Raw genomic sequence first — 23,976 nt, 5'->3', positions numbered from 1 at the left:
TACACTTTATTTTTATTTTTTTATTATTATAATTTGTCAAACAAAACAAAAACAAGAATAATATAAAAATACAATGACAGGGACAATAGGCACGTTAGTGCACTTATGCACGTCCCTTCTATGGACCTCTTAAGTATGAAGTGAGGTCCACGGAAGTCAATTTGTGACTAAAACTGTGAAAATTTGTAGCTGAGACAACTGAATCACGTAGAACATTCCAGACTTTGACAACTCTATTACAAAAATCATATTTTTACAGTCAAGTTTAGAATGATTTATATTGAGTTTAAAGCGGTTATTTGCGTGTGTATTATTGCGATTAAAACAGAAAAAAAATCATTTACAGGTAAAACATTACTACGTACAATTTTGTATGCAATACCTAAGTCTGACCGCAAGTGATGCAGTTCCAAGTTATCCAAACCAAGAATTTCGATCCTAGTAGCATAGGGAATTCTATTATGTACAGAAGAGTGCAAAACTTTTCTTATCAAATAGTTCTGAACTCGCTCGGTTGTACTAATGTCAGATATATGGTGGGGATTCCGAACAGTTGAACAGTACTCTAAGATTGATCTAGCGTAAGTTTTATAAGCTCTAGGTAGCAATACAATGTTTCCAGAAAAGAAGCTTTGTAGAATTAAGTTTACAACTCTTAGTGCTTTTTTAGCAACACTGTTACAGTGAACTTTGGAACATAGATGGTCAGAGATAATAAGTACACCTAGGTCCTTAACAAAGTGAGGGTCATCTGCTAGATCATTGCCACCTAGCTTATACTTGACATTCTGATTATGTTTACCAATATGTAAGACAGAGTATTTATTAATCGAAATTTGAAGTTGCCAAATGGATGACCATTCAGACACATAGTTAAGATCACTTTGCAAAACAATAGAATTATCTGTAGTATTAAATAATTTTACATCCTCGGCAAAAAGGACGCAGTTGCTTTTAAGTTGGGACCACCTTTGAAGACCACTTGGAAGCTGCAGATGATCCAAAATGTGGCAGTATGCATAGTGATGGATGCTCTTAGGTTTACCCATGTAACATCTCTGTGGCATACGCTGCACTTCTTCAGTTTCCTTCCAAATGCTATTAAATGCTGGTTATTACCTTAAACCTGTGGCACAGGGCCAGGTTATCTGCCAGACTGCCTTTTCCTAAAGACATCTCCCATCCTACCTGATTAGATAGAGTAGGTCTGTTCCTAGTCACTTCCTTTAAACCAGGGGTGAAATGCTCCTGGTTCAGATCAGATTGTCCAATCTGGTAGCGAGGGCGGCGGGTGGTTTGGAGAACTGGTAGCAAAAATCCCTGTCCCCCCCCCATGCCCAGCTGAGCTGCACAATCATCAGAGGCTTTTTTTTTAAAAAAGCATTTTTTCTACAACCTCTTCGGCCAAAAAAATGCTTTTAAAAGTTTTTTTAAAAAAGCCTCTGATGATCGCGCGGCTCAGCTGGGATTGTCAGAGGCTTTTAAAAGAAAAAAAGCCTCTGCCAATCAGGCAACTCAGCTGGGATCATCAGAGGCTTTTAAAAGCATTTTTTTTACAACTTCTTCGGCCTAAGAGGTTGTAGAAAAATGGTTTTAAAAGTAAAAAAAAAAAAAAAGTTGGCCACGCCCACCCAGTCACATTCCTCCCCCACCAAGCCACGCCCACAGAACCCGTAGTAACAAATTTTACATTTCACCACTGCCTTAAACATTGCCACCTTGTGGGACCTAGTATACGTGGCTTTCCTGTGGCAGCTCCTGCCTTATGGAACACTTTTACCCCAGAAATTTGGTAGGCCTCAACTCTCCTAGCCTTCTGAAAAGCATTAAAGACCTGACTTGTCCCTCAAATGCTGGGATAGGGTGAGATGATTCCATGTTGCAAGTGCAAGTTTTTGTTCCTTGTTTTTAATATATAACAGTTTTAATAAATTTAATATGGTTTTATGTTGTTTTATTATTGATACTGTTTTATTCTTGATTGGGAGCCACCCAGAGTTTAGTATAAGATGAGCAGCTATATAAATGTTTTAAATAAATAAGTAAATACACATTAGGGATACTAACTCTGTCTACTATATATATTTCAGGAAATTGTGGTCAGCTTGTTGTGTTTATGATTGATATCAAACTTGAGTTTACCATTGTGAAATGGCCTTATTCACTGTTTGAACGTACAATTTTGGTTATTCTTCCACTGTGACTTCCCAGAATCCCTTCTTGTTGGCTGCTAAAGTGCCTTACTTTTTCACATGAAGATTTCAGACCTACAATTTGGGGTATGAATTAAATCAGCAGTGAATGTTATAAAGTCTGTGGATTAACTCCAGTCTGTTGAGCCTTTTTTGCCCAACCACATACTCCTGTGAGATCGCTATACAGTGCTGCTTATTTAGAGGAGAAAAGCCTGAGAACATGGAAGAATGCCACAATTGGGTCATGGTGTTGTCTCATCTAGCTCAGTGTTGTCTATGCTGGCCTCTAACACATTTGAAAGACATTAGTGTAGAGAAAGCGGGTTTATGCAGAGAGGCAGTGAAATCTCCAGAGTTTCGAGTAAGAATTTTCCCCAGCCCCAATAAGGAAAACTGGGATCTTCTACAAGCAAATCTGGCTTTTTGCTTCTAATGTATTCCTTCCTGTTAATAATTTAAGAGTTAGGGTCAGAATAATTCATTTCAAAACACATATAGCCTCTTTTTATGTTTTCACAAAAGTTTCCTGTTGCTCTGTCAGACAATGTAATAGCAAAGCAAAGCCCAGTAGTGACATATACAAGAACAACAAAATGAAATAACTATCTGCCTTAAGAAGAGTAAGTTAACAAGCAAACTGTAGCCACTCTCATGGGTTTTTGCAGTAGAATTAAGAAGAATTGACTGTTCTTAAAAGGTATCTAGCGCCTTTAGGGAACATGTTTTGCAAGAAAAAACTTGTTCTCCACAATGCTCAAGAAGGCATCTGAAGACCTACATATTTGAAATGGAATTCCAGTTAACTTACGTGGAAGAGGTGCATTATACAAAGAAGGCTCTACCCAAATTATCTCAAATGATGGTTCAATGGTCTTGCAACCATTGATTTAACTATACTAGTTTTTTCCTGGCCAGGTTTTAAACTGCAGCTCTTGAAATTCAAATCCACAATAACTTGAAGTGAGTCATCTGAAGAACTGACTCTCATTGCTCATAACTAGACCTTTCTTCCTCTTGGGAGAATCAATCAATAATCTGAAAATGCTCCAAAGCAGTGTTTTGCTTTTTAATTCTCTTCCCATAGCAAATGGCCCAGTCTACTGAGATATTTATTGTTTTCCACTTTTGCTTCTAATGGTACTTTCACACCAGTGATAGCACTCCTTACTACAACTGCCCTTGAGATACCAAGAATAGGGAACTACAACAATCACCATTCTGACAATTGTGCATCTTACTCTGTTCTCTTGTTTCCTGGGCAATTTGGGAAAACCGGTTGCTGTAAGCCTATAAATGGTCTCTAGATCTATATCCTTGAGAGACAGGAGGAAAAACAGCAGAGCAGCCATAGCAAAGCCAATTGGAAGCTACTGTCTCCAAAGATTCAGCTTCAAAACTGCTCATGATTTTTAAAATAATGTTTTCCCAAATTGTCACTGATAAGGAAGCTAATCAGCTCAGCTACTCAACAAAGATAGCGGCATGAAAATATAGTACCATAATCCTGATCTAAAGACGGGGGCAAAGTCCCATATGGAAAAACCTTAAGGAATCTTTGGTTCCCCTCATTTTTGCCTTCTCCAGCTCCCATAACAGAATAATACATTGAAAAGTGATGGTTGACTTTGGAAGTGAATGCTTCACCTGGAAAGAGATTATATTGGAAAAGGATGCAGTATAATTTATTCTAATTCCATTTACACTTATTTATTACCAGAAATATTCCTTCAATTTCCTGAGGTGGTGGAACCTCCAGGTAGATAGGAGGGAGGTGTTAAGAGAGGGCCAAGTTTAGAATCCTTGTACAAGCACTGTAGAAAGCAGCACAGACCTGACCTTCCCCAGAAACCCTGAAGCATTATCTGACTATTCCCAAAGGAATGCAGTCAGTCTTGTGAGATTCTTGTAACATAAATAACTAGCAGTAAAGCTTCTGCTTGAGACTATTTACAAGTGGTTCTGGTTGTTTGTGTCTGCAACCTGCAGTCTTCTAAAACTTCCAAGAGGTTTTATTTTCCCCCTTAGTTGTATATTAATTCAAAGTACAGTTTAATACGTTAATAAAAAAATAAATCCAGAATATAACAGATACCCTGTATTAATTAAATTGTGCTTTTCTATTCAGGAGGGGACATGGTGGCTCAGTGGCTAAGACACTGAGCTTGTCGATCGAAGGATCGGCAGTTCAGCGGTTTGAATCCCTAGTGCCGCGTAACGGGGTGAGCTCCCGTTACTTGTCCCAGCTTCTGCCAACCTAGCAGTTCGAAAGCACGTAAAAAATGCAAGTAGAAAAATAGGGACCAGATTTGGTGGGAAGGTAACAGGGTTCTGTGCGCCTTTGGCATTTAGTCATGCCGGCCACATGACCACGGAGAAGTCTTTGGACAGCACTGGCTCTTCGGCTTTGAAACGGAGATGAGCACCACCCCCTAGAGTCGGGTATGACTAGCACATATGTGCGAGGGGAACCTTTACCTTTTTATTCAGGAGTAGCAGGAACTTTTTATGCTGATCACAACAACTCCAAGTAATACTTTAAAAATATTTTGCTGTGTAGTAATTCAGTAACTTCTATAAAGTAACATGAGTGGTTTGTTGGAGCCTCAGATTGCTTCATTAGCTTCCCCCACCCCCCAACCATTTCTAATATAATCTCTGAATTATAGCTTAATCTGTAAACTTTGCCTAACCAGAAAACTTTATTGTAATTAGTAAATAATTCTATTTATGGCGTTATTGAAAGATTCAGCAATTTCTTCCTTCCTGAAGGATAGTCCTTTCAAAGTAAGATCCAGTGATGTCATTTTTTTTTCCAAAACACTTTGTTCGTCTTCACTTGCTCTCTCCATGGAATTAATTCACCATACTGGTACCACAGCATTGCAGGATTTCACTCTTCTAAAATTCAATTTCGATCTAATTTTCATCTTATCCACCCTGTTTACACATTAGCTACAATGTACTAAGCCAGATTCCAAAGCCAACATTCCTCCCTATCTGCCAGGTTTTTCTGATTACAGAAGTGCTGGTGCAGGAGAATATGGGGAGGTAGACTTTATTTCCTTTTTGTTGATTTAAGGGTTGTTGGGTTTTGGGTTTTTTTTTACATTTTATTAAACAGTGTATAAACTACATAAGTGAAAATAACAGACATGGCAACAGCCAAAGCTACGCAACAATAAAATAATAATATATCATCAGGGGTGGGCTTCAAAACTTTTAGCAACTGCCCGGTTGCTGGGTGGACGTGGCCATGGTGGGCGTGGCCTAGACGGCCTCCTGCACCACAGCAGGGTGGCACATTTTTGCCCTCCCTGAGCCTCTCCATGCGCCCTGCACTTACCTGCATCCAAAACAGGCTGCGTGGGGACTCCTGGGAGGGGAGGAATGGGGTGGGCGGGGCCAACCAGGAGTGGGATTTGCGGGTTCTCCAAACTGCACAGAATCTTAGATAGAGGTTCTCCCGAACCCCCGCGAACCCCCAGCAGCCTACCCCTGTATATCATACATAAAATATAATATAATACAATAATATAAAAGTAATATGTAATACAGCATAATAATAAAGCATATAGTTGTGGCTGTAATTGCAATTAATTACAATATAGTAATGAATGTATTTTAGCACTCCATAACTCTTAAAGGCCCACTCCTGTTATCCCTTTCAATAGGTGAGGATCTTCAGCAGGCAATATTAAGTATGCCCTTGGATTTGACATGCAGAATCTGTGCACAAATTACTTTGAAGATTCCCTGGTTCTAAACCCAGTATAGATTATAGGTGGTAGCACTTTGAGTTATCTATGAAAATCTATCAGTAACAAGGGTAGCTCCTTCAGCAGTGGATTTACATGCAGTATGAAGCCTGACCAATGAGGACTTTGCATTAGTTATCAATGACTGTGGTGCAGGTACACATTCTTACCTTGCTTATCTAACAGAAGAAATTACTTGCAAAGGGAGGGTAGGAATTATCATTGCACCAATAAAGTTCTTAGTTTTGCTGGAATATACTGGTATTCCCTGATCTGGATGAAACCCAGAGGGACGTAACACAGAAATTTAGCAGATTAATAATCGCTAACGCATTTGAATTTTAAATCCTTGTAGCCAGAAGAGAGTGATATTTATCATTATTCTTAAAGGACTATGCTTCATTCATGGCACAGTGGATTGGTTCAAAGATAATGTTGTATGATAGTGCTGAGTGTTCTTACAATGAGCTCTAGAGGATTATAGGTGTGCTTGCATTTCCTCCCTCCTCTTGAATGGATGCTTTTATTTTATGCCAACCATTGTTTCTTACCCAAAAGAGAAAGAATTCTATTAGTTGCTCAGAGCATTGGTGCCATTTTAGATGTTTGTTGGTTGCAGCAGCTGGGTGGAAATGAGGGCAGGTGTTTGGAAGCAGTAGAAATAAAAGCCTTATTTCCATGGTCGGGCTATAAAAGTGAATTGTCAAGGCTGGTAAGAACCTGGAGAAGGGAAAATCTGAAGTCATCCTCTCCTGTTTTGCCTCCTAAGAGGGAATCCTGTGCACAAACAATGATGTCACCACCTCTTACAAATGACGATGCAGTTAGTGCTGCATACATAGTACACTGTTTTCTTCATACCACTGACTAGGGCAACTTCATTTTATGTCACCTTCCTGTCCTCACTTCCCCTTGTTCTTTGTGGACTGGGCATGGCTGCCAAAGAAACAGGAGGTGCCAAGTTGCGAATAATGGTTTAATTATGGTGAAATGATTTGAAGCCTGATCAACAAAGCTGCCCTTTTCCTATTACCCATATTTAAGAATAAACACGTAATACTCAAATCTAAAGCCAGTTTCAAGATTCCTGGAACAGCATCACCCCAGAGATAAGGAGGGCGCCTTCTCTCTTAGGGCTCTGGAAAGCTTTGAAAATCTGGCTTTGATCCCAGGTCTGGCGTTAATGTTTATGATTTTTCTAAGGCCTCTTTTTTGTTTTGTTTGTTTTGTTTTGTTGATTTTGTTGTTTATTGGATCATTTTAGTCTGGGATTTATGTTTGATTTAATGCTTGTAACTGTTTTTATTTCTTTTTTTCTAGTTTTGAATACCACCCAGAGTCCCAGAGTTGGGTAGCTAAAAAAATTAACTAAATAAATAAAATAATCCCAGGGATCACTTTCTAAGAGGAAGAAGAAGGAAGAATACATATACATTCAGAACTATTTGCAACTTGTTCTTTTAACAGTAAATTAAACTAAGAATATGGTTTTAACAATAGTTCCAATGAGTTTTGGATTTTTCTGGAAAGCCCCTTATAAATTTTTGGTATGATGTACACCACAGGTGGTTAGAAATATACATGAATATTAGTGGTAGATAGATAGATTGTAACCACTAATGGTATACTGGTTCCAATTAATGATATAGGGCAGAGCAAGGGAAGACTTGTAACACAATAAAGTTTGTTTGAACATAAGCCAAAACCAGGGGTGGGCAACATTTTTTTGTCCTGGACACTGTAATGTTTCTTCCCAACCAGCTGGCCAGAGGCCTTTCAGTGATGTGGTAACAACACTAGGAGGTGTGAGGTCAGACTTCTTGGTCTCATTTTTAATGTGTTTGGGGATTTTAAGGGTGAGAATAGGAGTAATTCAGCTCCCCAAAAACCCGTGAACCAGAAAAGACATTTTCTGTAATTTGAGAACCAATAGTAATTATAATCATCTCCTATCTTTAAGACTGAAAGTTCCACATCTACATCTTTGGATGTCATTAAGAGCTAATCGTTTATCTAATAAGAAATGAATTTAATATGATTAAATTTGTTTGCCATCCATCTGCCTGCGAGGCAACTCCGGATGACTTATAACGTTAAAAGCAATAAAATCAAGTATGTATGTATGTATCAGTGGTGGGTTTCAAAAATTTTTACTACTGGTTCTGTGGGTGTGGCTTGATGGGCATGGCATGGCTTGGTGGGCGTGGCAGGGGAAGGATATTGTAAAATCTCCATTCCCACCCCACTCCAGGGGAAGGATACTATAAAATCTCCATTCTCTCCCCACTCCAGAGGAAGGTTACTGCAAAATCCCCATTTCCTCCTGATTAGCTGGGACTTGGGAAGCAGAGAATAGATGGGGGCGGGGCCAGTCAGAGGTGGTATTTACCGGTTCTCCGAACTACTCAAAATTTCTGCTACTGGTTCTCCAGAACTGGTCAGAACCTGCTGAAACCCACCTCTGATATGTATGTATGTATGTACTATAAAAATCAAGGTAAAAATACAATTAATATATTAAGTCATAAAAGTTAGTGAAAGAGGCTAAATTTGTAAAAAAATCTGAAAACATGTTATATTCTACTTTATAAAGAAGTGTCTTCCTTATTGTCCCACAGAAATAAATGAGCATTGAGCTCTTTTGCCCATTTGTAAGAATAAGTGGTAATGAAGAGGGAAGGAGTAGATAGCAAAATACATGTGAACATCTGTTATGGTTGCCAGGACCTTGCTTTGCCCAACTTAGCCGGTGTAATACAAAAGACAATGAAAACAAATCAGTTTTATTTTCAGAAATGACTCTAGTCCCTACTTATGGAAGTGTTTTATTTCAAGGTATCTGACCAGAAAAACAATCACACACAAAAGTGTAACCTGAAGTAATAAGCAACATCCTGAAAGTCTAATGGTGATGGTGAGAATCATTTGCATCAGATTGTCTTCTGATTAATTAGTGTTTTCTGATTATACACACTGCAATTGTCATTTTGTGACAGTGACAGTTATTTCCTGGCTGGGCAGTGTTTCTTAAACATTTTTTTCTTTCAGGATCCCTTCCCACTTTTAAAAAGTATGGAGTACCCAAGCAGCTTCTGGTTCTATGGGCTTTATTCATCAACATTTATTCTATCAAAAAATAAAATTTATGCATTCAACTGCCACTGCCACATTTCATGATTGTTTGACATTTTAATATTGCATTATTTTTCACTATGGTCTGGAAAATAATTTTGAAATTGCAGACCCCTGAGAGAGTCTTGAGGGACCTTGTACTACATTTTGAAAAACAGTGATCTAGAGGTGGGTTAGCAGAGATATCCCAAAAGATGGTCTTTGCACCTATATCCCATGTCCACATCCCAACCCATGTGATTGTCACATATTTTAGGTTCTGTTTAATAGACGCTTTCTTTTCTGCTCCCCAAATATAATTTTCTTGAATAATTTTATTTTTAGATGAAGCATAACATATAACGCCTGAGGTTTTCAGCCAGCTTCATATTCTAGCCCATGGTTAAAATATACACAAAGTAGCTTAGTTATATCCTGCATGGAATATTTATTTGAATTTTTATACAAGTGCTTGCTATGGATTAAGTTAAGGTTTTATTTTCCAGTCTTGTTCTTTCCCTCCTTTCATTTCTTGTACGCATTCATTTAATGTGGGGAAATTCATTGAAATGATACCCTTGCGGCATTCTTGAGAAATTCTGAAAAAGTGGTGAGCCCCTCCTTCTCCTCCTCTGAGGTCTGAACATGGCATTAACAATGGAGTCCTCAAATGTTAAAAGAACTGATTTGGTCATATAAGTAATGAACTGTTAATTCTCATGGTCTCAGGGAAAACGGCTTGGGGACAAAAATAGTTTTCCAATTACATATATATTTCATTGTTGTAAACGGAGCATATTTCCAATTTTAGCTTGTTTTTGCTTTTAAAAAAACCACCGTAAAAACATATCTGGTCAACCTTTTCATGCCAATGTTTACATGGCAGCTACATCACTTACCTTTGCTACCGGTTCGCAAATGTTAGCGCATGTGCCACATCCGCACATGCGCAGGGCCTTCTGTGCATGCGCAGAGCATCAAAACAGGACGTGATTACATCTGGGCGGGTGGGCGGAGCCTTCCACTGCCATCGCTACCGGTTCGCCTGAACCGGATAAAACTGGCTGAATACCACCACTGAGCTACATACACAAATAGGGACAGTCCACTGCTCAATGTAAGATCCCAGATTCAGTAACTGTCTCCAAATTAGGATGAGAAGGACTTCTATGTGAAATGTTGGAGAACTGCTAGCAGCCACTATCTACCATAGCATTATCGTATCTGGAATACAGGAAAAGAAGAAAACTAATAAAATGGTTCTGGACCTAGATTCGTAAACTATTCATTTGCAGCTACTTCTGTTTGTATATATAGGGCAAAGGATTTTTTGGGGTAAGCTGAGGTTAGCTGTCCCCACCCAACCTTCAAATCAAGCTCAGCTGCTAATGAGACATCCATGTAGTCTACTTGGCAGCATTATGAGTTGTTTACCTTTGGGGGTAACATTCTTTCAACTTTGTCGTCTGGCCTAAAACTCAGCTGTTCTTTGGAAATCTCCCATCAAAGGTCTATTCAGGCCTGGCCCTTAAAGTCCCAAGATCTCTTATTTGCCGTACTCAAGATTTATGAGTGCATTTTGTGTGCATTTCTATAGGCATCTATGATAAAATATCCTGATATATGTGTTTAAAAATGATTTGCGTTTATTTTTTTTTTATTTTCATCCAAAGAAGTCAAGGTAGAATGAATAACGTGTGTGCTTTCCTATTATTTGGTCCTCCTAGTGAGGCTAGGTTAAGCTCAAGAAATAGAATAGAATAGAATAACAGAGTTGGAAGGGACCTTGGAGGTCTTCTAGTCCAACCCCCTACCCAGGCAGGAAACCCTACACCACTTCAGACAAATGGTTATCCAACATTTTATGGCTGTTGTAGGAGATTAAAACTGGACTTTCCATGATAAATACTAATTAAAAATTAAAATTATGCAAGCCTGATGGTTAAAATAAAGAAAATGTACTATATGCAATGATCCTTGTATAATGTTGCTTCCTTGGTTTCAAAGTATATGTATCATTCATCTATCTCTGTCCAGAAAAAAGAAGTCTTTGAAGATCTCACATTAAAGTGAGAAGTTGAAGGGATATTTCCTGTAGAACTTTTCTATTGAAGATTCCATCTTGGACTATTTAAATTTGTATTATAATTTTCTTTTTATACCATGATAAAGATAGTTAAAGCCCTAAAAATTCAAGCACTCCAATCTGCATTCTTGCAAGAACTCCATAATTCCAGCATTCCCGTTAGGTGGTGAGCAGTTCAAACCTCTAATGTGAGAGAGGGTATCTTCAGAGAACAATTCATGATCACAGTATTCCTGTTAAATAAAAAGATATTATTTATTTGGTAATTTGATCCTGTTAGTTTGGGTCCAGCCTTGGAATCAGAGAACAAATCTACTCCCATCAATTATGATAGACATTCAGATATTTGGAGATGTTTTTAATAAGTATGCACTTATATCTTCTCAATTGTCTCTTCCTCAGATTAGATTCTTTCAGTTCCTTTAGGTTTTCCTTGTGTACCTCGTTCTGTGGATCTCATGTTAAATTTCTTGCAGATCTTTGGATATATTCAAGTTCAGTTCTACCTTTCTTAAACTGAAATAACCAAATTAGTTTTTTAAAGATTTCATCAGGGCCAAATAAAGTCATACCATGACATCTTATGTTCTAGATACAATCTTCTGCCTTAATTTAACTTTTGATAACTTCAAATTTTAGGCTCCTCGTTTGTCAGTCCCTAAATAAACTGGAGCCTGAAATTAAAATTTGAAGTTGGCTTCCTAGTTTCTATTAGTTAAAAGAGTATAGAGAGTGCATCTAGATTTGGGCATTAGCTTATTCTCATGAACTTAAATGCCACTTCTCCCTCACGGTGAGCATTATATTATCAATTAAAAAATGTTGAATACTGCATAAGTCAGATGTAATTAATGCAGTATTCACAGATATGTATAACTCTTCCAGATGACATTTACATTAAATGCAATGTAATTCCAGATGACCCTAAGATTTTATTTATTTGTTTGTTTGTTTATTCCATAATACATTCCTATTCTGGAGGACTCTAGTCAATGTATAGCAATATGCAAAGAAAACATAATTATACCACTCAGAAATCAAATATAAATATGAATGTTCCCACTCAGGACCACTAGTTAATTATTTTTAAAAATACAATTTAATCTTTTAATTTAAAAATTAATTTTAATTAATTTTTAATTAGCCAGACTCTTGCAAGGGTGCAAAATTTTGTGAGATTTTAGAGCTTGAAAAAAGATTTTATTTATATTTTGGTACTGTACCACAAACTACTTGTAAAAAATTTAAAATGATAGACTAATACCATTATATATTTAAGATAGCATAGATGGGATTACCTCTCATTCTCATGACAAGAACCTTGAAAGCTACTGGAGTCATGGAGAACACCCTAATGCTGGAAACAATTGAGGGCAAAAGAAGAAGGGGACATCAGAGAACGAGGTGGCTGGATGGAGTCACTGAAGCAGTAGGTGTGAGCTTAAATTGACTCCAGGGGATGGTAGAGGACAGGAAGGCCTGGAGGAACATTGTCCATGGGGTTGCGATAGGTCGGACACAACTCGCCGCTAACAACAACAAGAATTGTATAAACCTTTTAAACTGATATATTTTACTGCCGACTCATGTTCAGTTTGTTGTGGTCTGTTGCTATTTACTTGTAAGAATTATTCTGTCCACTGTATTTTTGTTTTCGGATTTTTTGTGTGTGAAAGAATTCGATGAAAGCATAAGAAATATATTTTAAGCTTCAAAATTGATTATCCCTTTTCCTCTTTTAAATTGCTTAGTGGCCTATTTAAAATAACATTCTCCAATAAATATATTTGAATCAGTTCTGGTAAATGATTGTTTAGAACCCACATTATTTTAGCAAAAGGCAATAGTTACCCGCTACTCAGCCTGTTTGGATTACAGAGGGTATAACTAATAAGATCAGTGATTAGAAACAGGCCACATTTAGGGTTACAGGGCAAGACCGCTATTTTTTTAAAACAAAAATACTGAACCAATCAAATTACTAGTGTGTCATCTAGTTATAGAAAACCTACTGCCCAATCATTCATATATGAAATAAGTCCTATTGAAATCAGTGGGATTGATTGATTGATTGATTGATTGATTGATTGATTGATCTATCTCACCAGCTTCTTCAAACTCTTGGTCATTCTGGGCCTTCTGATGTGCAGTAGACTGCGAGAAAGTTGCCTATAACATGCAAGCCATTATTTTGGGGCTGAAATCTTAAAATTTGGAATTTTGGAGTACAACTCTTGAACTATTTTGGCAAAGAAATATAGTATATAGGATATTTGATATCCAAAACTTAATCAGAAGCTACTCAAATGTTGAATTTGGCCTCTTTTTCTCTAAAAAGCAAGACTGAGCATATTCCATATTTTTATTCTAGCAGTAGCTACTTTGGCAGTGGTTTGCTCTCCAAGCTTGTTTCAATTTAGTTTCTGAACGTTTCGTTACCAGACTAGGTAACATTATCAGCAGAATTTTCTTGTTCTATTCATCTTTAGCTAAAAGATGTTAGCTAACTGTAGCTAACTTTAGCTAAAATATGTAACTGATGTTACCTAGTCTGGTAACAAAATGTTCAGAAACTAAATTGAGACCAAACCACTGCCAAAATCTAAAACCCAAGCTATAAGTATTTTCTATTATTTCAAAGTAGCTACTTTGCCCTTTATGAAGAAGCTTAAACGAAAAGTGTGTAGAGGAGTGTATATGTGAGGTTTGGTTGTTTAACATTTATTTTGCTAAGTTAGTTAAAAATGTTCCCTAATGTTATTAAGTAGAATACTGTAGTTCCATTTGTACTTTGTATATTAATATGTGGTTGCTAAGAATCAACAGTGACCCGATAGCACATAATTAATCAATACTACTAAACTATGATTTACTGAATAAATTTCAATTATCAGAGATCATGTAGCACATTAAGATACAAACCATGATTTATCAAGGTTAATTCATATAATATGCTAACTAGAACTAAACAAACCACATTATGGTTTATTGTAATCTGTGAACCAAGCTGTAGTTTTATCAAGCTAGCAGCTTTAGCATTTTGTAATGATGGAAAAATAATTAGGGAGTTAGAAGGTTCTTTTTGCTGGAGCCTTTCAGAGGGATTTTGGGGAGAAGTAGAATTTTCTGTGAATTTTCTGAATTGAAGGCAAACTTGGGTTAGCCTTTCTCCATGACTGTACCCTCCCATGATTAAAATATGTGGTACTCAACCGGAAATTCCTAAAAATCACAGAAACAGAGTTGGAAGAGACCATTTATGCCATCAAGTTCAACTCAGTGTAAGGATTTTAAGAGAGATGGCTTTGAGTTTCTACAGCCAAAGAAGAGAGCATCACCTCCCTGGAAATAGTTTCTACTGCCAAACTGCTCTCTCTGTTAGGAAGTTTTTCTGATATCTAATAAAAAATTGCGTAAATATATTATTCTGGGTTCCTCCTTTCTTCAATGCAACATCCTTTAAAGAATTTGAAGAATGCTATCATTTTTACCTTAGTCTGTGCTTCACAAAACCAGACATACCCAGGTTCTTCAGTTTCTCTTCATAGGTCTCAGTTGTCCATCCTGAACCTTTTCCTATGAGCCACGGTGGCGTAGTGGTTAGAGTGCAGTACTGCAGGCTACTTCTGCTGACTGCCGGCTGACTACAATTTGGCAGATCGAATCTCACCAGGCTCAAGGTTGACTCAGCCTTCCATCTTTCCAAGGTGGATAAAATGAGGACCCAGATTGTTGGGGGAAATATGCTGATTCTGTAAACCACTTAGAGAGAACTGTAAAAGCACTGTGAAGCAGTATATAAGTCTAAGTGCTATTGCTATTTGTCTGAAACCTTAAAATGGGACACCCAGGATTGGACACAATAATTGAAGTGGCATCTGACCAAAGCAGAATCAAGCAAACCAATTTATTTCCCATGTTTTGGAAATTATACTTCTTATGATACAGCCTAAAAATTCATGTTATTTTTTTGCAGCCACATCTCTCTGCTGGCTCATATTCAGTTTGTAATCAACTACTATTCCAAGAATTATTATTTTTTTTTTGCAAAGGCTCTTACCAAGCCAAGCATTCCTCATCGCATATCTCAGCGTTTGATTTGTGTTTCTTAAATAAAGAATCTGAGACTTGTATCAGTTAAATTTCCTTTTGTTATTTTCAGCCCATTTTTCTGACTACAGTACCAAGATATTTTTTTGTTCTTCTAGAGCAGGAGTGTCAAACTCAAGGCCCGGAGGCTGGATCCGGCCCACGGGATGCTTAGATCTGGCCTGTGGAGCTGCCCTGGAAACAGTGAAGGATTGGCCCGCGGTGCCTCTGCCAGTGAAAATGGAGCCCTCCCAAGCTCCATTTTTTCTGGCAGAAGGTTGCAGGAGGCCATCACAGCCAAAAATGTAGCTCGTGAGGGCTGCTGGTGGCCCTCCGGAGCTCTTTTTTCACTGGCAGAAGATTGCAGGAGGCCATCGCAGCAGAAAAGGTAGCTCAGGAGTCTGTTTTCTCTGGCAGAACGCTCAGGACACCACAGGCGCCCCCGACATGAGTGACATCGAGCTGGCCATGCCCACCCTGGCCACACCCACCCTGGACCCTTGAGGTCGAACACAACCCTGATGTGACCCTCAATGAAATCTAGTTTGACACCCCTGTTCTAAAGTGTTGCCTATAAAACGGCAATATTATGCTATTTGCAAATCTGATATTTGCAAATTCTCTCCACCTCTTCATCCAATCATTAATAGAAGACTGAGGGCTGATCATTGTGGCATATCATTGATGTTTTTTTGCAATTTGATGATAAATCATAGATGGCCCTCTTAGTCAGTTATAATATATCTCTTTAATTGTCATGCCATCAAGCCCACGCTTAGTTAATTTGCTAATCAGCATTCCTTGAGCTACTTTGATAAATGTTTTGCCAAAGTAAAGATATCTTACTTGGCAGGATTTGTTCTTGAAAAATTGCTAACCTGGTAATTAGTGTACTATTTTCAAGATGCTTACAGATCTTTATGATTTTCCCTTGAATTATCCCAGATATTTATCATTCTGTAGGTTGTCTGAATATTGATATCAAAATGGTTTATAATTTGGCCCCTCTTTCTTAAGATATGGACAATATTTGCTGTCCTTCAGTAATCAAGTACTTCTTCAGGATTTCTCAAGGGTAATACAGCCAGACCACCAACTAATTTCTTCAGTATCTTAAGATACAATTCATACGATCACATAAGATTTTGTTAGGAAAGACCGACCAAAAGTAGTAGTTGAGAAATTTTTTCTCTTTTGTTACCTGTTAATATTTTGCTGCTTTCATTGTTCTTTCATTTTAAACATATCTATCCTTTTTGTTACTCTTGGTATATTTGGTTAACCTCAGCTTATTCTGAGTTTGGATGCTCAGTACCATCTCAACGTTCCTGGGTTACCTAGTTGTACTTTTCTTTTGTGACCTCTTCCCATTTCCTTCATCTGTCCTTCTTCCAGGTTTTTCATAGTTCTTCATTTTTCAATACTGCTTTTAACATCTCTTTCTTAAGAGAGCCCATCTTGATCTACTTTTTATATTAACTTCTCCTGCTCTGGGAACGTACCCATCATTACTCTGAATTTGTGTTTTTTTACTATGTTCTGTTTTACTTTGCTTAAGAACTATAACATTATAAGGTCACTTCACCCAATATTTTTGCTGCAGTACTTTTTACTTTAGTCGCTAAATCTTCCCTGTTGATTACTATTACGTCAAAGACAACTGATTCACTTGCATCTTTCACCAACTCTGGAGATAGCACAAAAAATCTAGAATATTTCATTGTGATGCGGTCTATACAAAGGTGGGTTTCAGCAGGTTCTGACCCGTTCTGGAGAACCAGTAGTGGAAATTTTGAGTAGTTCGGAGAACCAGTAGTAAAAATTCTGACTGGCCCCGCCCCCATCTATTCTCTGCCTCCCAAGTCCCAGCTGATCGGGAGGAAATGGGGATTTTGCAGTAACCTTCCCCTGCCACGCCCACCAAGCCATGCCCATCAAGCCATGCCACGCCCACCAAGCCACACCCACAGAACCGGTAGTAAAAAAAATTGAAACCCACCACTGGGTCTATTAGTGTTGTAAAGTTCATTCCTGCCCAATCTACCGGCTCTCACTGTTTTTATCAGCACATGTGCAAGTCCTCCCTTTTAGAAATGTGTATAATGTTACAACACACATAGAAAAGAGGCAGGGCTTGTGTCATGATATTATGATGCTACTTACATCACTGACTTCCCCTTAACCCTGAATAGATGCTTTTGGTTCATTCATTAGTATCTTTGAGCGGAGATCAATTTTTAACATACAGTATAAATTCTTTCTGTTTTCTTTCTGTACCTTTTTAACAAGTTGTACAATATATTTACTAATCTCACAAAGTTTTGTAGTATCTAAAGAAATAATGTTTGGGAAAACACAAAGTTAGGGGCTTTGGAGTTTAATTTCCAGTTCCGTTGTTGACTCTGTGTGACCTGGGAACAGGTTATTTCTAGGCAGTATTCTAAAGCCAAAGGCTAATTATTTTGTACTTGCATATAAATTATGTAGCTTAATGAATCTAAATGAAACTAGATAGCAGAGTGCATCTGAATTCAATTAACTACAAACATAATTGTTCGCAAAGGGATATACTCATATCTACCACTTTACATTTTATGTAACTGTTCATTGTTAATTTTCACAGCAACTTAAATCATGAAGGTTCATATTTTGAGTCACTTTACTCCATTGCAGTGTTTACTGTTATTGTGTTAGGTTCTGCTAATGCAACTTTCTCTATTCTGGTGCCTCGCATATATGTTGGACATCTGTCCCCATAATTCCCAGTAAAATTGGGGAATTATTTTTGGGGAAAATTGTAATACCAGATCTATCAGTTTTAAATTTTTAAAACTGAATTTTTTTTAAACCAGGCTCAAGGTTGACTCAGCCTTCCATCCTTTCTAAAGTAGGTAAATTGAGGACCAAGTTTGTGGGGGCAATAAGATGACTTTGTATAAATATACAAAAGTATGAAGGCTATTGCTTAATGCATTGTAAGCCACCCTGAGTCTCCGGAGAAGGGCGGCATATAAATCAATTTTTTTTTTTAAAAAAATTAGAATCTGATTTCAGGGCACTTATAGACAGTTGTGCTCTCAACACATGACAGCATGCCTGATTAAGTACCAATCAAAAAACATAATTGGAGATAGACTCTGGGGGCATTTTAATACTCCTTTCTTGAATTACATTGCTACTTAGTGACTTTAATTACATTATATGCCTGTGGATTCAGTGGATGCAGATAGAACTGTAATCCATTTGGAGTTTTGTACAATTATAGGCTGCAGGTGATGAATGCATTGGAGATTATTTTTATGTAGGGTGAATTGTTGATTATGTTAAATTCTTCTTTTAAAACTTGGAAGCATGGCCATTACCTTCAAAATCTATATTTCTGAACATAAGCAGGAGCTTTTGTGAAGGGGAAGGGCAGCAGAGTGAGGAAGGGTGGGATTAAGAGCGCTTTCCATCCTGCAATCCAAAATTCAGTTCTCCTCTTTTCTTGTAAACAGACACTTGACCAGTCATAAGCATGAGATGCAAGAACAGACATAGAAGTTAACTTTGTTTTCCACTAAATGAAAATGTCTTAATGGCGGGCTTTCACAAGTACTGACATAATTAACATTATCACAGCTTAGGGAGTTGCCATTTACCAAGCCAGACCATCGATCCTTCTAGTTCAGTGTTTCCCAAACTTGACCCTTTGAAGATGTATGGACTTCAACTCCCAGAATTCCTCAATCAGGCATACTGGTTGGGGAATTCTGGGAATTGAAGTCCATGCATCTTAAAATAGCCAAGTTTGGGAAACACTGTTCTAGTTCAATATTAGCTTTGCTGGCAGAGTGTCTCCAAGGCTGGTTTCCTGACTGCATCTATTGAGGCGGGAATATTAAACCTGCTTTCATGGCAAACACAGTGGTGGGCTGCTCCAGGTTCGGTCCAGTTCTATAAAACCGGTAGTAAAACCGCCCCCCCCGCCATGATGTCATCATGGGTGATCTGTGCATGCGCAGAAGCGCATGCGCACGAGCGAATTGAGCTCCTGTTGCGAACAGGTAGTAAAGGTAAATAGAACCCACCCCTGGGCAAACTGTCGTACTGTGTCCATTACAGATGAAGCCATATGCTACAGAAAAAACAACAACTTCTCCTGTTACATATATTAGAAAGCAGAGGCTTCCTTCTATAGGTTAGGTGAGCCACTCTCATATTCTGCATCCCTTAAATCAGTGACTTTAACCTCAGTAACTTGCTCTCCCCCTCGTCATTCCCTATGGTCATTGCCATGCCATCTGTTACCTTTCGACTGTTGAATGCTGTATCTTTATCTCAGAGCCTAGGTAGTCATCTGCAGCTTAGGTAGCTGAACAAAGGCCCACAAGGGTAAATCAAAAGGTGAGCTGGTTCAGGCCCTACTTGGAACCTTCCATATGCTTTTAATCCATTAGCAGCAGTAGGATCCTTTTGAAGTTGCTCTCCTCCCGTTCCCACTTCCCAGCTGTCAGCTCCCAAGTTCTGCTCCCTTGCACTGCTGGGGAGTACTCTTCTAAAAGCACAGTCATGCTTTTGCCTTAATGTTGCAGCCCCAGGGGATCTAGAGTGACGACAGGTCTAACAAATGGTGCAATCTGCTCTGTACAGCTGTAAAACAGAACATTAGATGGGATGGGATACGGCGGGAGGGGAGGGGGAATACATATTTTTCTGTACTGCTCGAATTGGGTGTCTCTGTATGACTGCAGTGAAGACTTGTGAAACCAACAATGCAAAAATAAAGAGATTCACCAAAAATGCATTAATTTTGTGTTGGGGCAGAATTGCTGCAGGAGTCTAGTTAAGAAATAGAGAGTTCCTTCATCTGAAGCTACTCATGTACGCTTGTGTTGAACTTTGGATCTCTTTTTAAAAACACAAAATACCTCTTCGAACCTGCAGAGTGATGCTTTTCATTGTGGTTGAGTAGGTAGTTAATAGAATATGCAGTAAATTTTTTTTTTGAGATTTGAGAGTCTGGAGAGAATAAGATTCTCAGACTAATGGTAATATATATAGCTCTCCTTCCTTTTCATCATAAATTTATCTCAGCAGTATAAAGAGAATAAAACTGGATAAGTAAGAAATGATTAATTTGTCTCTCATACTAGAAAAGGCCAATGCAATTTCAGTGTGAAGTGTAATGCTGCAAGATGAGAGCAAAAACCATCACATTTGTCCCTATCATATGATATGACCAACGTCTTGTTCTCTGTCTGCTATGCCATATTGGTCCTTTATTCTGCAGAGATAGACCTGAGTGGGATGCAGCTAACACCTTAATTACTTTAGCAGTATGCTGTTGTCTGTAGAGATTTTGTTCTGTATAATTTGGTCTTCGCATGAGTGACTTCCTTGATGTTCAGTTATGTGGATGGTAAAAGGGAGGAATGCATACTGATTTTCTACAACTGTATAAGCATCTTCAGTGCTCAAACCTGAGCTGATTTTTTTTTCAAATGACTTTGTTGGAAACATGTTGTTCTCAGTAATTCCTTTGTTTCTTATTTAATTGCAGAGGTGCTAATCAGATTTCTGAGGAACTACGCATCCTTTAGAACAGGGGTGTCAAACTCGCGTTGTCACGTTGTCGTCACGTGATGTATCGTGACTTTTTTCCCCTTTGCTAAAACGGGTGTGGGCGTAGCCAGCACGTGACGCATCTGGCCTGTGGGCCGTGAGTTTGACAGTCCTGCTTTAGAACTACAGTATCAGAGTTTTAAAAAACTTGAATAATCAGCAAAACCTAAGATATTTGAAAAACTCAAGCAGTAAATATCAATATGTATTTTTTAGGAGCTAAGAGCCAGTTTGGTCTAGTGGTTAAAGCATCAGACTAGAAAATTCGAAGTGTGAGTTCTAGTTCTGCCTTAGGCACAAAGCCATCTGAATGACCTTGGGCCAGCCACTTTCGCTCGGTCCTAGGAAAGAGGCAATGGCAAGCCACTTCTGAAAAAAAAAAAAAACCTTGCTAAGAAAACTGCAGGGAGTTATTCAGGCACTCTCTGAGAATTAGACACAATTCAATGGAAGAAAAAAAATCTTTAAAATCTGCTTGTCCTCCTTTTAAGAAAATTATGAATGTTATGATAAGGAGGCATAATTTGTTAAGATGTGGGGGGGAGTTGATGGATTATATTTAAAGAACCCTTCTCTTTCTCTAATACTGACTGCAATTAGAGTAGCTTGGATAGTAACTAGGCAACAATAGATGAATAGACTAATTCAGTAATTAAAATGACTGTCAAATGTAGATTCGTAAAGGGTAAAAAGCTTGACTACTGGTGATTACATTGCCATGGCTTCCTTGTACCTTTCTTGATAAAATTGTAAAAGTGGTTTCCAATGTTACTTCCTGGGAGATTTTGTAACTTATTGGTATGTCCTTTAAGGAAGTTCAATGACTTCTGTACCTGCTTTGGCTATTTTCCGATCAGCCAGGAATACTTTGATGTTACTAAATATTTCAGCAGCGTCTCCAAATTTGCAAAACATAATTACTTACAGTGTTAGCTAGCATGGGAATTTGTTCAGATCCATCTCTGAAAATGCTGCATGTTGTGTATTTGCTAATTATTGGAGAAAAATATGATGAAAGCCAACCAAGTAACATTAGAAATGGTATCTAATTGGCTTGACATTGAATATCCTGATCACAGAAAGATTTTTTTAAGGGAGAGTCTAGTACAATATTTCTCAACCTTGGAAACTTTAAGATGAGTGGACTTCAAGTCTAGAATTCCCCAGCAAGTAGTAAAGTCCACCCATCCTAAAGTTGTCAGGGTTGAGAAACACTGGTCTATTTGTTTAAACCAAATTCTACAAAAAATGAAGCCTGCTTAAATCATATTCATTTCAGTAATAAATTGACTGGGCATGTTAACCTGGATTTTTCCCATTTAACGGTGTCCTCTCTTTAAATCTTCCATAAGAGCAATGCTGTTAAGAGCTTTCCTTTTTTAAAACCATGTAGTAACTTGCAGTCTTCTCTAGATAAAATCATATGCATTGGAAAGTAATGGTAATACTAGAATTCGTGCCTTGCTCCTTGTGGCATTTAAGCAATACATAAATGTAATCATCTGATGGCAAAATTCAGGATGTACAGGAAAATATTTAATCAACTATAGTTGTAATCTCCGAGGAAAGTCAGTGCTTGATTTTTAATTCAGCATTTTCCCTTTGACGAAAACTTTTTTTCGTGAATGTTGTTTATGTAGAATTTATATGAAGGCTGGGTTTAAGTAATCAGCTTTAATATTTGTATTCCTAGGGAAAAAAGTGGAGTCATTAGCAAGCGTGCATAATTAATGAATAAATTATCTGGGTTCCCCCCACCCCCTTTGCTTTCCTCCAGGTATAAGGAAATGCTAGATCTAGTGACACCACCCAGCTTGACTGTAAATAAAGAATATCCTGACATTCTGAAGCTTAACCTTTCGAACACTTATGCTACGGTTCCAGATGACATAGAAGGTAAGTTGACAATTCTGCTTCAATTTCAGATGCCTAACTGTGAGTCCGTAGATAGAGTTGTAAAAAGCAAAATGAACAAGCATATGGCCTAGGTTTGTATCAATCTTTTTCTTTGAAATGGGAAGAAAACCAGATTTACCATTTCTGTGGATTTTTCCTAGTTGTGGTTCTTTTCTGGATGAAGAACGTATATAGAAGATGCTCTACTTTTTGATTGCATGGAAGATCTTCATTATTCTAAGTCCAGCTCCTACTCACCCCAAAAGCATTTCAGCTTTTCTAATTTATAGACCATTGGGTAAGAAACTCTAGATAAAGCAGAGATATAGCTGGTCAGAATTGATAGTACTAGGTTGAGATCAAAGAGGAGTTCAAGTTTGTCTTTTGTTTGCTTGTTGATTTTAGGATAGTTAAAGGACAAAGTAGAAAATGTCTGAGGAAAGATTTTTATTTAAATGTACAAATAATGAGATTTAATATGCCTGCTATGAGTAATTGAAAGCCTCTCGTAGTATTACTTTGCATTTCTAATGTCAACATTAGCTCAAAGGTTATTTTAGTTATTATCTGATGTTAGAAAAGTAGCAGATTTTAAAAATGCATTTGGCCTTGGGCTTTGTATGCTCCAGCAGTCTCTAAAAAGAATGGTACTTTAAGTTCCAGTCTTCTCTGCTTTAAATATTGTCCGTAATTTTTATTTGGGGAAGCTTCAGAGGATGCCTTAAACATTATTCCAAGTTTCTCCAGTTTCAGTTCTCTTGCTGAAGGTTTCTGCATTTAGCGTTTGAGTATACATAATCAACTTCGACTGTTAAACATTTGCAGGTAAATTCATAAATACAGTTAATTTGCTTCAGCATATCCCACGAATGTGAATATTCTAAAATATTGAATGTGTTTGGATTTCAGTTCTTCCATCACATTCATGGAAACCCATTAGGAAATGAAATTTTATACAATATCACTGGTTTTGGTTGTGCATAATTTAGAGGCGATATGGACAGAGGAAAGGATGGTACAGTGGTCTTTTGAATCATTCCTGCCTATTGCAAGATGTGCTGATGCTGCTCTTGCAAATGTGGCTTTTTGAAAGATCAGGAATCCAAAGCTGACAGTGTTATAATTACTTTTCATTCTCTTTCTTTCACACTCACAGACACACACATGCATACACGCAATCTTCCTTCCAAACTGCGGTCTGAAGTTTCATGCTTGGCAGGTATTAAGACACATTCTTTTG

At 37.8% G+C, this 23,976-nt stretch overlaps 1 protein-coding gene across 5 annotated transcripts in view; it reads left to right on the top strand.

The window, feature by feature from the left end:
• EYA2 (EYA transcriptional coactivator and phosphatase 2) overlaps positions 1-23,976 on the top strand; it is a 123,183-nt gene that overhangs the window by 34,177 nt on the left and 65,030 nt on the right. For 4 of the 5 annotated variants that reach the window (XM_034413850.3, XM_034413848.3, XM_087889119.1 and 1 more), the window contains one exon: positions 22,618-22,736. In XM_034413850.3, the coding sequence (XP_034269741.1) occupies positions 22,628-22,736 (109 nt within the window). In that variant the 5' untranslated portion in view covers positions 22,618-22,627. Of the gene's footprint in view, positions 1-22,617; positions 22,737-22,902; positions 23,035-23,976 lie in introns of those variants that run through there. The other variant, XM_087889120.1, reaches the window with a different exon arrangement.

Source organism: Pantherophis guttatus, chromosome 3, assembly GCF_059756535.1.
Source record: "Pantherophis guttatus breed Tessera chromosome 3, ASM5975653v1, whole genome shotgun sequence".
In the NCBI taxonomy this organism is placed as follows: Eukaryota; Metazoa; Chordata; class Lepidosauria; order Squamata; family Colubridae; genus Pantherophis; species Pantherophis guttatus.
Note: the sequence above shows the minus strand (reverse complement) of the source record. Positions and strands in the feature narration are given on the sequence as shown.